At 48.9% G+C, this 15,991-nt stretch overlaps 1 protein-coding gene across 1 annotated transcript in view; it reads left to right on the plus strand.

Moving 5' to 3' along the window:
- Window positions 1–15,991, plus strand: part of LOC115090152 (putative N-acetylated-alpha-linked acidic dipeptidase) — a gene marked incomplete in the record, with an annotated part of 417,134 nt that overhangs the window by 190,994 nt on the left and 210,149 nt on the right. The window contains 1 exon segment of the mRNA XM_029598900.1: window positions 2,568–2,658. Coding sequence (XP_029454760.1) covers window positions 2,568–2,658 — 91 coding nt within the window.

Here is a 15,991-nt window from a genome sequence, read left to right on the forward strand (position 1 = left end):
CCCATGTCCCAGCTAGTGAATGGGGTGTGGGTGAGGGGGGGGGGGAGGATGGTGAAGTCTGAGACATCTCCCTCCCTGCATTACTAGTGAGAGGCTGGCTTCACAGACAGGGGGGAGCTGCCTGTCCCTCACTCCTGACTTCCCCCATGTCCCAGCTAGTGAATGGTGTGTGGGTAAGGGGGGGGGGAGGATGGTGAAGTCTGAGCCAGCTCCCTCCCTGCATTACTAGTGAGAGGCTGGCTTCACAGACAGGGGGGAGCTGCCTGACCCTCACTCCTGACTTCCCCCATGTCCCAGCTAGTGAATGGTGTGTGGGTGAGGGGGGGGGGGAGGATGGTGAAGTCTGAGACATCTCCCTCCCTGCATTACTAGTGAGAGGCTGGCTTCACAGACAGGGGGGAGCTGCCTGTCCCTCACTCCTGACTTCCCCCATGTCCCAGCTAGTGAATGGTGTGTGGGTAAGGGGGGGGGGGGAGGATGGTGAAGTCTGAGACAGCTCCCTCCCTGCATTACTAGTGAGAGGCTGGCTTCACAGACAGGGGGGAGCTGCCTGACCCTCACTCCTCCGGGGTATTGTGATCTTCCTGCACACAGTGCCCTATCCCTGATACCAGGGGTGTTGTGATCTTCCTGCATGCAGTGCCCTATCCCTATTAATACCAGGAGTGTTGTGATCTTCCTGCATGCAGTGCCCTATCCCTATTAATACCAGGAGTGTTGTGATCTTCCTGCATGCAGTGCCCTATCCCTGATATCGGGATGTGTGCAAGAAGATCACAACACCCCCGGTATCAGGAATAGGGCACTGTGTGCAGGAAGATCACAACACCCCCAGTATCAGGAATAGGGCACTGTGTGCAGGAAGATCACAACACCCCTGGTATTAGGGATAGGGCACTGTGTGCAGGAAGATCACAACACTCCTGGTATTAATAGGGATAGGTCACTGTGTGCAGGAAGATCACAATACCCCTGGTATCAGGGTTAGGGCACAAGTTCTAGTCACATTGACTGATCACATTACTTGTTTTGTCAAGCTACCAACTGTTTCCATTTCCCATCCCCCATATACTGTCAGTAGGAAACTTGGTAACATGAATAAATAAGAGGGCAGCCAATAGGAATACATATTCATTCCTAAACTGACCTTAACTGACCTGAAAAGTGTCAAATTGTATCATTTTCAGTTAGTGCGCACTAACTCCCAGTTAGTGCGCACTAACTCCCGTTAGTGCGCACTAACTCGAGTTAGTGCGCACTAATCGGAAAAAACGATTTTTAACGATTTTTTAACTAAAAAATCGTGCCTAAGACGATTTTCTTGCCCTGCCACACGATTTCTATCGTTAAGACGATATGGAAAACGATTCACATCCCTAACACACACACACACACACACCAATGGGAGTAGATATTGGAGCCCATTCTGCTGCTTCTCCTTGTGTGCCAGCCCCTGTGCTAGTCAAATCTAACGGGATTAGCACTTCCTCTATGCTGATGTTGTCCATTGCAAGATCATTATAGAATGATGCTAGCTGCATGACGTTTGGATAACGAATGCCAGCACAGATGAGCAGGAGAATGGGCTACTTCCTCGCGGGCCTCCTTTTCTTCCACTGCTAGTAGGATAGGGTCCACCTGCAGCCTTGTGAGTCTTCTCCTCTTCTCAGCTGCTGGTGGGATGGGGTCTACAAGTAGCCTTGCAGATCTCCTCCTGTTCTCAGCTACCGGTGGGATGGTGTCCACTGGTGGCCTTGTTGCCTTCTCTTTATTTCGGCATCGGTGGGATGGGGGTCCATCGGCATCCTTGTAGCCCTCCTCCTCTTCTCGGCCATCGTTGCCCCCTCCAGGTATGCACACCTGTTAGCACCGGGCCTGGTTACGGCCACCTTCCACCTCTGTCGCCAGGCAGGATGGGATCCCTCAGCAGCTGAGGGGCCTTTTATTAGCTGGGCAAAATGGTATCCCCCTGTTCCCCAGCATGGCACCCGGGGGCCTTGGCCCCTGCACCCCCCCCCCCCCCTCAGTATGCCATTGACCCAAGTTGTAGTCAGTTTATAAAGCCCCACCATGTATTGGGTGAATAAATAATAGCAGTGAATTGAAGCACATTTTTCCTGTTAGTTTTGCAAAAGAGATTTTTTTGTTGCTGTATCAGGGGATATTACAATGCTATCTAGTACAGTTGCTGTAGACAAACTATGAGCAGTTGCACTGACATATCTAGAATTATAACACATTTCTTGAAGCCATGATAAATCATAACTTTCTAAAGGGCAGGCTTAGAACTGAGGGCTTTCTTTTGTCACCTCAGCCTACAGTTGTTATTTGTATCACAAACAACAAAGTCACATAATCTTACAATGGCAACAATGTCGTATTTGCACACTCCAGACTTTGCCCTGATTAGTAGATGGCTTTACCATGACCTGTAATGCCAGGTACTACTGTACCCTGTAGATACCATATTTATCCTTTCCTAGTCACTTAAGTACTGACTCTGAGCTATCATAGCTGAAGTGCATGATAGGATGAGATTTAATCAGAACATTCTCTGTTTCATGCAGCATTGGAGACCTGGGATCTGGGAGTGATTATGCCCCCTTCCTGCAGATTCTGGGTATTTCATCATTAGATATAACATACACCTATGATAAAGTAAGTGGTTTTTTCCTTTGGCTTGAATGTGCAGTAAATGGAAATCATTGTTTTGCTAGACTATTTCTGTTATACTTGCGACATATTCAAAAATTGTTTTAAAAATGAGCTTAAAGTGCTTCTTCACTATTCTGAGATGTTAATAATACTGGCCATTTACATGCAGTGGGCATCTGTGGGCTGCAGCAGCTCTGACATCATAAGTACAATTCATGACTGTCTGCTGCTTTCATAGGCCTGAAGGTCCTATATACAGAATGAGTCTCATGCATAGTTTTAGCACAAAGGCAGATACAGTGGCTCTGCAGCAGTGTTATGTCATGCATATGCACAGAATGATCAGATTTAACCAGCACATTCACTATAGGGGTGAGCAAGAGAGGGGAGTTTGGATGCTGCCCCTAGCTTATAACTATTTGCTTTCTCCAGATTTCATGGATTTCTCATAACAAAATCAGGCTGAAATCCACCTGGGTTGCCTTCAAATTGCTTGCACGTCTAGTTTATTTATATTTATTTTTAGATTTTTATATACCGGTGTTCCTATATGAAATAAAGATCACATCGGTTTACATTGAAACAGAACATGAAAATTGCCAAAAGGCATTACATAGAACAAGGTTATGAAACTTGGAACAGTGTACATAAGTTCAAAATTTAACAATAACGTTGTAACATTGATGACCAAAAGATAAAGGAGAAAAAAAAAAAAAAAAAAAAAAGACTTAAACAATTAAGTTGACAGGTCTTATTGAGCATAAAAATTATAACGTATAAGTGAGAAAGTCTCAAGTGTCCTGCAGCAAGAGATTAGATACCGAAGTAGGTAGTGGTATGGAAAATGGGGGTTTGTGAAGAAGATATGTTCTTGCTGGTTGGAGGGGAAAAAATGGTGATCATGGTCCTGGAAAAGCTTGGCTAAAGAGCCAGGATTTAAGTTTTTTTTTGAATGAAGAGTGGCAGAACTCAAGCCGAATGTCTGGTGGGAGCGCATTCCATTGAATGGGGCCTGCTGTAGATATGGCACGTTTATGATGCGAGGATTTTGTTGAAGGTACATAGAGTGTGCCTTTATATGCTCCTCTGATGGGTCTAGAGGAGGAGTGAGGACGTAGTTGGTTACATAATTGAAGAGGAGAGATATTGTGAATGGATTTATGAATTACGGTGAGTACGTTATATAGTTTATATAGTTTATATACTTTATATAGTTAGAGCACAAAGGATTAATACAGGTGCTAGTTCCGCCTACACCACTCATGTCAGTAAGTCATGGGAAAGGCAATTTTCAAAAGCCATTTACCTGGGTAAAAGGGCCATCTGGAAATTGTCTACCCCATCCATCCAGCTAAAAGAATTCCCAGGTTTGTACAACATGCATAACTCTTACCTACATTCAGGCCGATACAGAAAAACACGCGGGAGAGCCGGCGAGCGCCCGCTCTCCCGACGCGCGCACAGGCCACTCTTCTGGGCGCACGATTCAGAAAGCCCAGGTATGTAAATTAGGGCCTGCGGTAAAAGGACACTAGCGCGTCCCTAGTGCCTCCTTTTTGACAGAAGCGGCGGCTGTCAACGGGTTTGACAGCTGACGCTCAATTTTACCGGTGTCGGTTCTCGAACCCGCTGACAGCCACGGGTTCGGAAAATGGACGCCAGCTAAACTGAGCGTCTGTCTTCCAACCCGCAGGCTGCGGGCAGATTTTACTTTTTTTTTTTTTAAATTTTGGGGTCTCCGACTTAATATTGCTATGATAATAAGTAAGAGGGTGTACAGAAAAGCAGTTTATTCTGCTTTTCTGTACACTTTCCCGGTGCCGGCCGAAACTAATGCCAGCCTTTGGCAGGCATTATAATTTCTGAAAGTAAAATGTGTGGCTTGGCTGCACATTTTATTTTCTGTATCTCGCAGGAATAACTAATAGGCCCATCAACATGCATTTGCATGTTGATGGGCGTTATTAGTTTTTTTTTTTTTGGGAGGGGGGGGGTTTAAGTGCATAAATGGGCTTTTGAAAATTGCAATGATATATGCTACTTTTATACATGTTAACTCCTTTGAAAATTCACTTCACTGCCAGTGGTATTTTCTAGAAAAGACATATGCACAGAAAAACAGGTGCAAATCTCTTCGGCACTGTGAACCAGCAGCAGTTTTCAAAGTGAATGCACGTGTATGTATATGAAGGGATGTCAAATGCAAATGAGGTTTTTCCATATGGATAGTAAATACATTGGTATGTTCCTGTCCCATGCTATTTATCAAATGTGAATGCTCAAAATGTATCTTCGACCTTGGACCAGGTGTGAACTAGTTACTGTGCATGATAGTGCGAGGACACTAGTGTTGAACAATGTAGGCATGTCTGAGGCAATGTTCTGTTCTAATTTTTAAAAGGCTACAACCACAAAAGTCTTGATTTGTGCTACTTTTTATAAATGTATCCACTATGAACCAGCGTAATACAAATAATATCAGGATTTCTTGTATGCACTATGTTTTGCCATGTGTGCAGGGTTCACAACCTGTGTGTGCATCCACATGTGCACAGTTTAGAGGGAACAGTGGTTTAGGGGCTTATCCAGTCTTTTTCACCATGTGCCAAATGTATGATTATCTATCTTCTGGATAAAGGTTATAAGTGTGCACCTGGGGCAAAGAGCTCTTGGCTCTCAGAGAACGAGTCCAATCTCTGGAGGCCAGAGCAACAGACCTGGAATCGATGAAGCAGAGAAATATGTAGAGGAGACCATCAGAGACATAGACTGGAGTTAGGACTGCTCTACTATCAGCTAGGGATGTGCAAAGCAAAAGTTTAAGTTCATATGTCCATATGTCCAAAGGGGGTCCCATTTGCGGTCAATATGGACATAAACAGAATTCAATGAGTTGAGTATATGTCCATATGTGCAAATAAAAATTTAAACCCCTCACCCTCCTTAATCCCCCCCCCCCCCAAGACTTACCACAACTCCCTGGTGGTCCAGCGGGGTCAGGACGCCATTTCTGACCAACTTTGCAAGGAGCACGTGACGTCGGCGTCACGTCGGAGTGACGCGACGTCACGTGATTCCCCGCGGGTTCGCGCCGGAACGCTCGTTCGGCCCAAAAGGAACTTTTGGCCAGCTTGGGGGGGGCCGAACGAGGATCCCGGAAGTGACCCCGCGGGGAATCACGTGACGTCGGCGTGACGCGGCGTCACGTGATTCCCCGCGAGTTCCCTCCGGTTTAGGGGTTGTTTTGGTGTGCAGGTTTTCCCGCCCTCCCCCCAAATAACTCCCATTAGTGGACACTAACCCGATTAATGATTTTTTCACGATAAATCGGGGGAATTTCTATTGTATCGCACTCTTAACGATTATTGACGATTTAAAAAATATCGGACGATATTTTAAATCGTCCGAAAAACGATTCACATCCCTATTAATTAATTCTGCCACTTAGTTTTGCACTGTAAAACCTACTTATTTTTGTCTTTTGCATCTCAGAAGATTTATGCATTGATGGGTTTGTGGCATAGTGTGGACTCTTAGTCATAGTGGCGATGACTCCTCCCACGGGGAGGGCCCCTGTGGGGAACCACAGCGATAGGCTAGACTCAGAGAGCAGACACTGGAGATGAAAAGCTTTATTGTACTGCAGTAGATAGATGGTAATTGCGCACGCCAGTGCGCACATGTTATAAAATCGGGGCTCGGCATGCACAAGGGGGCACACATTTGTGCAACCTGCGCACTCCGACACCCGTGGCCTTCCTCAGATCCCTCTCAGTCCACTCCAATTTAGGAGCAGCCTGGGAGGGAACTTCCCTACCCCCTATACTAAGCTTCCTACCCCTTCCCCTAACCTTCCCACCCACTAACCCTATCCTAACCCCCTCCCCCCTAAATCCTTGTCTTACCATTTGCTCCTGCCTTGGGGCAGGAGCAAGTTGCTCGCTGTGCCGGGTACCTCTAGCTACGGCACATCCTGCTCCCGGACCACCTTTTCCTGAGGCCCCAGGACTTACACGCATCCCAGGGATTTACGCATGTGGCTGGGCCTTTGAAAATTGGCCCAGCGCACATAAGCCCGGGATTTACGTGTGTAAGGCTTTGAAAATTTACCCCTATGTCTCATTCATTGCATTCTCTTTTCACTTCCCTTGTTTGGACAAGTGTTACCCTCTCCCACCAGGTGACATTATGATCAGTTGAAAAAGAAGAAGGAGCTACCAAGATGCTACAAGTGCTAATATCAGCAAGGAGGAAGGGAATGAAGCCAAGGATACCTCCCTCTACAGCAAAGAAGCTCAGGCCATCTTTCATATTTTTCAACTGAAGCATACCTGCATAAATCACAGATAAAAGTCAGCTCCAACTTTCTTGAACTGTGGTTGTTAGTGGTCAAAAGTTGTAAATCATACAGGTACTTTTACTAAGTTGCAATAAGAGTATAACATGAGAAAAACAGCATTTATCACATGATATACCCGTATCATGGCGATATTGCGTGATATGCGCAATGTTGTATGTTTTCCCAAAAAATCAGCTTCTATTTAAATTAGCTGCTTTGCATGCATTGAATTACTAATGCAAGGCTTGCCTCAAAGAAAGCTAGCTGCATTACTGTAACCCAAACTCAGGAGTTGTAGATAAAAGATCCCAGGGGCATCGGGATGCTAATGTGTACCCCTGTGTCCCTGAGAAACTCCTTAGGGCCAAATGGTCCAAAAATAAGCTCCCCTGCCAAAGTGTAAAATGCTCCCCAGGGGTTTTTGAAGACCCCTGCTTCCTGTCTAGTTAAAAAAAAAAAATCTTTCTAATAATGTACAGCAATGCCCTTCCCTTCCCAAAACTCTATCCCCTTTAAATAAAATAACCCTCAAAAGTTCAAACCTCAATCATCTCCCCACCCCCAGATCTTTCCCTAGAATCCCTGGTATCTAATAGCCCTCTACCTCCTTCCAACTCCCTCGTAGTCATAGGGGTCCTCCAACCCCCCGAATCCCAGATATCCCTGGTGGATCAGTGGTGGCCTTAACACCCCCTAAGTTCTATAGTGCCAACCAGCCTTGGCCTCTATCATGTGATGGGGAGTTTCTAGGGGCATGGAGTTCAGGGGCCCCTCTAGACTACCACGGTCTATTTTTTATGTAATTGAAAAGAGAAGAGTCACTATACACATGGGATTCTATTCTATGGAAGGGGAGTGATCAGGGGTAAGGGACAGAGGGGATGCCTGGGAACAACAGCAGGAGGTGAGGGAAATGAATGACTGCGATGCAATGTGTGACCACGCCCCCCCCCCCCAACGTCACTGGGAGCCCCGGCGACGGTTGAAGAGCGCCTCACCATCAGGTGCCGGCGAGCAGGGAGGCCACCCTCCATCCTGGGCCCCCGCGAGAACTGAACACCAAACTGAATGGCAGGGGGGAAAAAAGATACGGAACCAACAGCAGGAGGTGAGGGAAATGAATGACTGCGATGCGATGTGTGACCACGCCCCCCCTGCCGTCACTGGGAGCCCCGGCGACGGTTGAAGAGCGCCTCACCATCAGGCGCCGTGCGTCGCGCGCCGAAGGGGCGCGAGAAAGGGGCTCTCCCCTTTGTGCACCCCTTCGTGCAACTTTTGTGCTTTTAAAAAAAAAATAATCTTTTATATTTTTCTGTAATTTAACCTTTATTCCAATTCTTTACCTTTCTTTTCGCTTCTTAACAATTTTAATTATAAATGTTCATTGTATTAGACTATGGAAAGTTATTTCCTGCTATTCTGTTTAATGTAAACCGGTATGATTTACATCGGATGTAAGAATGTCGGTATATAAAAATTAAAAGTAAATAAATAAATTAATTAATTAATTAAGTTTGAACCAGTGAGGGAAGGGGCTTTGGGAAGGTAGCCTGATGTTGCTATGTGCTATTAAAATTATTTATTTAGTTAGTTTTTTACTATGGGACCTTCTCAACAGGTGGTGGGATGTGGGCAGGGGTCTGCCAAGCACCCTAGGGGTATTTTACACTTTGGGAGGTGGGTTTATTTTAGGTCCACATTACTCTATAACAAGATGGTGAACCTAGGCAAAGGGGTCACCATCATGCATTTTTCTCCATTTCCTCATGATATTTTTATAGTGCTTTTTTCCACGATAAAAAACATCATGGGGAAACAGCCACGATATTTTGCTGGGGAGGGGCCAAATATCACATGAATTAACCGCTGAGATATTTCACACCTCCCTCAGTAAAATATCATAGTATAGTATATAGCCAAATTTAAAAACACAAAAGTGAGTTCTTTTTTCTCTTCTTGTGTCTGAACCTTGCACAAAAGATAAGAAACCACACACTATGGTTTATGGTTTATTTGGTTTTTTATAACCGTCACATCAGTAATAAAACTATCACAATGGTGTACACTTACTAAAATAGAAATACAATAATATAATAAATACAAATAATGATAGTTTAATAACTACTAAAATATCGGTAGCTTAAAATTAATCTAAAACAAATCTAAGACATTATTAAATCAGTGAATAAAATACACAAAGTTAAGAAAAAAACTAAAAGTGAATAAAAATAATAAATTTAGAATATTAAACTTGCTGATTAATTATCATGACTACTTATAGGCGCATGTAAATAGCCACGTCTTTAAATCAGTTTTAAATTTCTTGATATCTGTTTGCAGTCGTGAATGAGGTGTTAAGGTATTCCAAAGTTTAGGACCTGCGATGGAAATTGCTCTGTCTCTGACCTCACTAAATTTTGCTGATTTGATCGTTGGGATTGAAAGGAGACCCTTATTGCTAGATCGTAGGTCCCTTTGTGGTACATGTAGACGTATGGATTAATTTAGCCATTCTGTATTGTTTCCATATATTATCTTATGGAGAATGCACACTACTTTGTATTGCACCCAAAAGGTTATGGGTAGCCAATGTAATGAAATTAATACTGATGTGATATGATCACGTTTTTTTCCCCAGATAGTACCCTTGCTGTGGCATTTTGTAAAACTTGCAAAGGTCTTATGGTGCTGCAGGGGAGTCCAAGCAATAGTGCATTACTATAGTCTATGTTTGATAATATCAAGGATTGTAATACTAGAGCTGGAAGATCTGATAGGAGGTGGGGAATAAATAAGTTGTATCAAGATATCTGGGCTGTGAAAGATTTCTTTGGCCAGACATATCACAGAATAGAGATGTGAATCAGAACCGGAATCGGTTTGGTTCCGGTTCCGATTCAAATCTTACAATTTTTATAGTCCGGCACGATTGGTTTTTTGTTTATCGGCTGCGCCTGAGCCGATAAACAAAAAACCCACCCTGACCCTTTAAAAATGACCCCTTTGCTTCCCGAACCCCCCCCCCCCCCCAAAACCATTTTAAAATTACCTGGTGGTCCAGTGGGGGCGCGGGGAGCGATCTCCCGCTCTCAGGCCATGTGACAGGGCGCCATTTTTAAAGATGGTGCCGGCCGTCCAGTGCTCCTATCATGTGACAGGGACCGGCCAATGGCACGGATACCCTGTCACATGGTAAGGGCAAAGGGCCATCGGCGCTATTTTTATTAGTGGCAGCCAACGGCCCGAGAGCGGGAGATTGCTCCCTGCTTCCCCACTGGACCACCAGGTAATTTTAAAATGGTTTTGGGGGGGTTCGGGAGGGTGGGGGAAGCAAAGGGGTCATTTTTAAAGGGTCGGTGGGTTTTTTTTTATCGGGCCATCGGCACCATTTTTATTAGTGGCAGCCAAAATGGCGCCGATGGCCCGAGAGCAGGAGATCGGTCCCGGGGCTTCCACTGCACCACCAGGTACTTGTAAAAAGTTTTGGGGGGGTTCGGGAGGGTGGAGGAAGGTAAGGGTTTAGTTTTAAATGGTCGGGGTGGGTTTAGGGGTTGTTTTGGTGTGCCGATTTTCCCGCCCTCCCCCCAAATAACTCCCATTAGTGGACACTAACCCATTAACGATTTTTCACGATAAATCGGGGGGATTTTTATTGCTTCGCGCACTCTAACGATTTTTGACGATTTAAAAAATATCGGACGATTTTTTAAATCGTCAAAAAATGATTCACATCCTTATCACAGAAAGATGTCTGGCAACTAATTGCAGATACAGTACTCAAGAAAGTACCATTGACCCTTTTCTAAATGGGTCATGATGAATGCTGGCTAAATAAGGACTGTCAGTGATCTTCTAACATAAGTAGGATGGTGCTGACATCCAATCAGTCTTGAAATAAATTCTAACCAATCAGATGCTGACAATGAACTCTGCATTCAATCAGGAAGACACCCAGCAAGCAGACACCAGGCACTGTCCACTATGCCATGGTATGAACCAACCTGATTTTGGCAGTCACACATTTATATGGCAAAAACCTAAGGGGTAGATTTTAGTGTGTCCATGTGCACATGCTTCCTGGTGTGCACACATGGATGCGCCTATTTTATAACATGCGGTAGCTCCAAATGGAGCAGTAGCAACTTGCGAGTGCCAGGATTCCCTTTCCCGGTACAAACCGCCTCCAGTCCCACCACTCCCCGCCCCCCAGATCACCCCTTTTCTTTGCCCAGCACTTCTGTGCATAACAAGAGTTATGTGCGCGGCCAGGCTCCTTCTAAAATGCGTGCAGCACGCGCAAGACCTGGCTGTGCACGTAACCCCTGTTTTTTGCATGCGCCGGCCATTTAAAAGCAGCCCGTAAGGGAGCAGTACACTATAGGTAGTGACGTACATCTGTGCACAAAATAAGAGCAGGATCTGGAGTTGATCATATCCGATGCTTGAGTATATAAGAAAAGGAATATTCAGCGGGAAAAAGGAAGTTCTATTGCCTCTGTATGAGTCTCTGGTGAGACCTCATTTGGATTACAGTATACAATTCTTGAAATGTACCTTCAAAAAGATATATATTGGATGGAGTCAGTCCTGAGGGTAGCTCCTAAGTTCATCAATATTCATCATCATGAAGAATACAGGGACAGACTTAAAGATCTAAATATGCATACCCTGGCGGAAAGAAGGGAAATAGGAGAAATCATAGAGACATTTAAAGACATTCAAGGATTAAATGCACAGGAAACAGGTCTCTTTTAATGGAAAGGAGGTCCTAGAAAAAGGAATCATGGAGCAAGGTTGAACGGGGATAAAAGTTTGAGTAATAGAAGGAAATATTTCTTTATGGAGAGGGTGGTGGACAAATGGAACAGACTCCAGTGGAGGTGGTGGAGACAGGGATAGTAACAGAATTCAAGAAAAATTGGAACAAGCATATAGGGTAGGGATGTGCATTCGTTTTCAATGAATGTGCAATCCGCAACGCATAAGTCCCTGTTCATTTGATTCGTGGGTTCACGAAATGCATGGCGATCCCCCATTCTTATGGTTCACAGTGATTTCTTAGTGGCCATTTAAAATAGGAGAAGGCCATGTGGGAGTATCCGTAGCAAAAACCAGCCCTTTCCTGTGAGTCATAAGTGACCTCACAGCCCTGTCATAGAGTGGGTCAGACAGGTTGGCAAGGAGACAAGAATGCAACCTATCAGAGCTAAGCATTTTCTCTAATGCAGCCAGTCGCCACTCTCACTAGGTGCTCGGGCTCTGCTGCCGGAGGTTTGCTTGCTCCCCCGGAGCTCTGCCGGTTTGGCTTGCCTCTTTGACCGGCCAGGGTTCCAGCTTTTTTCCTTCTTCCCCTCGGTGGAGCTCTGAGGCAGTGCTTTTGCACTCCTGGTCCCACCGGAGACTCCTCTTTCTCCCCCCCCCCCTTTTTTGTGTTTTGTTCCTGCTCCCACGTGCAGCGGAGAAAAGTTTGTTTGTTTGAACTTCTCTCCTGCACTGCAGCCCAGCCTCCCTGCCCCGTCACCCCCCTCCCTCTGGTTCCTCTTCCCAACCCTCCCTGCTTCTGCTGTGGCTCTCTTCGGGTGCCTTGTTGTTTTTCCTCTCTGCCTGCGAGTTTCCTGCCGTCCCACCCTGCAGTAAGGTACGAACATCTGGTGGTGTTCTTTTTTTTTTCCTTGCCTTCTGGGGAACGGTGGGGGCTGGGCTCCGCCCGGAGAGACTCACAGCACGGGCAAGGTACGTTTTGTCTGCGTCTGCCCTGCCTTGTTCCCTTGTCTGTGTCTGTTTTTTTCTGTTTTTCTCCCCATTTGGGTTCCCTGTGATTAGCAGAGCCTGGTTTGGGCTTTTTTCTCTAAGGTTAAGCCTTCCTTTCTTACCTTTCAAGCCTGAGTTAGGCTTTTTCCCATTTGGTTTCCTTTTCTGCCCCTTCAGCCTGAGTTAGGCTTTTTCCCATTTGGTTTCCTTTTCTGCCCCTTCAGCCTGAGTTAGGCTGTTTATTTTTCTCTGTTTGGTTTCCTTTTCTGCCCCTTTAGCCTGAGTTAGGCTTTTATGTTTTTTTTTCTCTCCTGTTTAGTTTTTTCTCCTGCCCCTTCAGCCTGAGTTAGGCTTCCCCCCCCTGGGTTAAGGCTTTTCTTTTCCTGTCCCTTAAGCCCAAGTTTGGGTTTTTTCTCCTGAGATTAGGCTTTTTTTTTTCCCCCTGCCCCTCAAGCCCGAGTCCAGGCTTTTCTCCATTTGAGCTTGAGCTCTCCTTTCTTTTTCTTTTTTTTTTCCCCTTAAGCCAGAGTTTAGGCTTCTTCCCCTGAGTTTGGGCCTTTTTTTTTTTTTTTTTCCCCTGTCCCTCGAGCCTGCGTTTAGGCTTTTTTTTCTCCTGAGTTTGGGCATTTCTTTTCTTGCCCTTTAAGCCGCAGCCCAGGCTTTTTCCTTCCCTGCCTGCCTCACGCCGGCTTTCGCAGCCCCGCCCATCTGCGTTAGTTTCTCGTGGCCTCGTCCACGTTTTCTTTCTTTTCTATGCCGCGGAGGACTCCTAAGAGGGGCTCGGGGGAGGGTGGTGATCTCGAGGCCCTCGCGCTGGCTCGATTCGGGTATGTGCTCCCACCTGTGCCTGCCGATACCGCCCGAGCTGTGCCTCCCTCTACAACCCTTCATCTTGTGCCTCTGCTGCCAAAGCCCTCTGCCTCGGGGACCCCGGGGGGTGGGGAGACTCCGACAACCACTGCTGCCCCTCCCGTGCTGGAGGTACCTGACTCGCTTTTCTCTGGTCCTCCTTCCACCGTCCGGCCCGCTAAGGCGAAAGCCCTGGTGACCAAAGAGCCAGTCACCCGGTTCACGGCCCCCCACCCCATGCCAGGTCCCCCGGTTCCCTCCACGTCCCGTGATGCGACACTCGTGCTGGTACCGCACCACCACGAAGATAGCATCGTCCCCCAGTTTCTCTTTTCGCCATCGGGGGGCTGGGAATTGAGCGGGTCAGCCGAGGGGGTGGATAGCGCCCGTGCACCGGCTGTTGCCCCCCCTGGGACGCCTACTCCGGCGGGGGCTCGTGCCGAAAGCTTGGGGAGGGACTCGTCGAACCGCTCCGTTCTGGGTGGGTGCCCTCCTCCGGCTGTCTTCTCTACCCCTACAGGGTCCATACTTCCGACGGCCGCCGTTGTTCTCGCTGCCGCCCCCCCGCCCGTCCGTCCAGACGCCGGGACCAGCTCCGCAGCCAGGACTCCCGCCGTCGATGATAGGCCCCCGAAGCCCGGGGGCAAGACCAAGTCCAAAAGCAAAACCCACGTTGAGCCCGGCTCCGTGGGCGGAGGTGTGACGCTACCGCATCCCGTTCGGCCCGCCGTGCTGTCCTACGCGGCTGTGGCGGCGGGATGCGCCTCTAATTTGACTCCCCCTTCCCGTCCCCCTGCGGGCGCCGCCCCACCGCCGAGAGCCGGTCCCGTGCCCAGGACTGGTCTTAGCCGTCGCCACGGAGTCCGGTGTTCCATCCTCCCGGGTGAAGAACCCCAGGACTACGCCTCAGCGATGGCTCAGCTGGTGGGTGCCAGGAATCTCGTCTCTTGCGGAAAAATGTACGGCAAGGTGGTTATGTTTTTGGCCAACCTTGCCGCTACGCACGCGGCGCTGGTCACGGGGTTAGTGGTGAAGGGTATTTTTCACATTTTGGAACCCTTAGATGGCGTGGGGACGAAGGTCTTCCTCTCGAATGTCCCGCCCTTCTTGCCCGACGAGGCGCTGGCGGCCTATCTTGGTCGCCTCGGAGAGCTGAAGTCTCAAATTACCACCCTGCCGATGGGCCACTCGGACCGCGCCCTCAAACACGTTGAGTCTTACCGGCGCGCGGCCGTGCTCAAGCTGAAGGCGGGGCGGGAGGAGGCCGAGGGGGTTTTTGTCATCCCCCATCAGGGCTTTGCCTATCGGATCTACTACGCAGCGGGGGAGGCGAGGTGCTTCTCGTGTAAGGGGGTGGGGCACACCCGCAAGGCGTGCCCCCTGGCCAGACCGCCCACCACGGCCACCCCCTCGGCGGCCGCAGAGCCGCGCACCTCAGCCACGACAGCCTGCCCGGCCCCTCCACGGAACGCCCCAGCTCCCTCGGGGCGTGGTCCGGCAGCCAGCGTCCCCGGCGTCTCCGGAGTTCGAGAGGAACCCTGCCGTCCAGACACTGCCACGCCACCTGCCCCTCCAGCGCTGGCTGCGGGTGCCCAGCCCCGCCGGAAACGCACGAAGACCCTGGCCCCTGCTGTCGCTGAGGTAAGCGTTCGGGGTGAACCCACCCTCCCCTCGCAATCATCTGCGCGGGGGGATCCGGACTCCCGTGGCGGCGGCCCGGCGGTGGAGGTGTCTGCTGGTACCCCCTCGGGGGACCCACCCCCCCGTCTCCTTAGAGGCGGGGGGCGCTCGTCCCGAGGAGGGTCCCCGGCCTCCTCCCACCGACGCCCCCCCTGATGTTGCTTCGTCTACTGCTGTGGCGCCTGTCCCCGCGGCCTCTTCCCCACCGACTTGCGGAGTTCGGCTGCGGAGGTGGTCCCCGCTTCCGGCGGAGACACGCCTACTTCGGGTGTGCCTGAGAGCTGCGGCGGCGGCCCCTTACCGACTGACGGTCCCTCGTCCCCTGGCCCGCAGGGGACGAAAAAATGTAAGCTTGCCTTGTTAGTGACAGCGTCTGGGTCTCAGGGCGGGGTGGACTTGTCTCCCGGTCCCGACAGCGCCCCTAGTTGCTCACTGTCAGGTTTGGGCAAAAGGCGTGGGGAACCCCTAGATGGGCCTGTGGCTCGGATCGATAAAGCCTACAAGGGTGATAGTCTCACCACTGCACGGCTGAAGGCCGAGCGGCGAGCGCTGCAGCCCGCTCTGGGCGACCCACTGGGCACTGACCGGTGGGAGCCTGACGCATCCTCCGCGGCTGCCTCGCCTAGGACCGCCATGCCCCGCCCTGACCTGTCCTTCCACTCCGTCCTGGACCCGAACGTGATTGACGGCGACGGCCCCTTCCTTTTCGGCCCCGGT

The sequence above is a fragment of the Rhinatrema bivittatum genome, chromosome 4 (genome assembly GCF_901001135.1).
Source record: "Rhinatrema bivittatum chromosome 4, aRhiBiv1.1, whole genome shotgun sequence".
NCBI lineage: Eukaryota > Metazoa > Chordata > Amphibia > Gymnophiona > Rhinatrematidae > Rhinatrema > Rhinatrema bivittatum.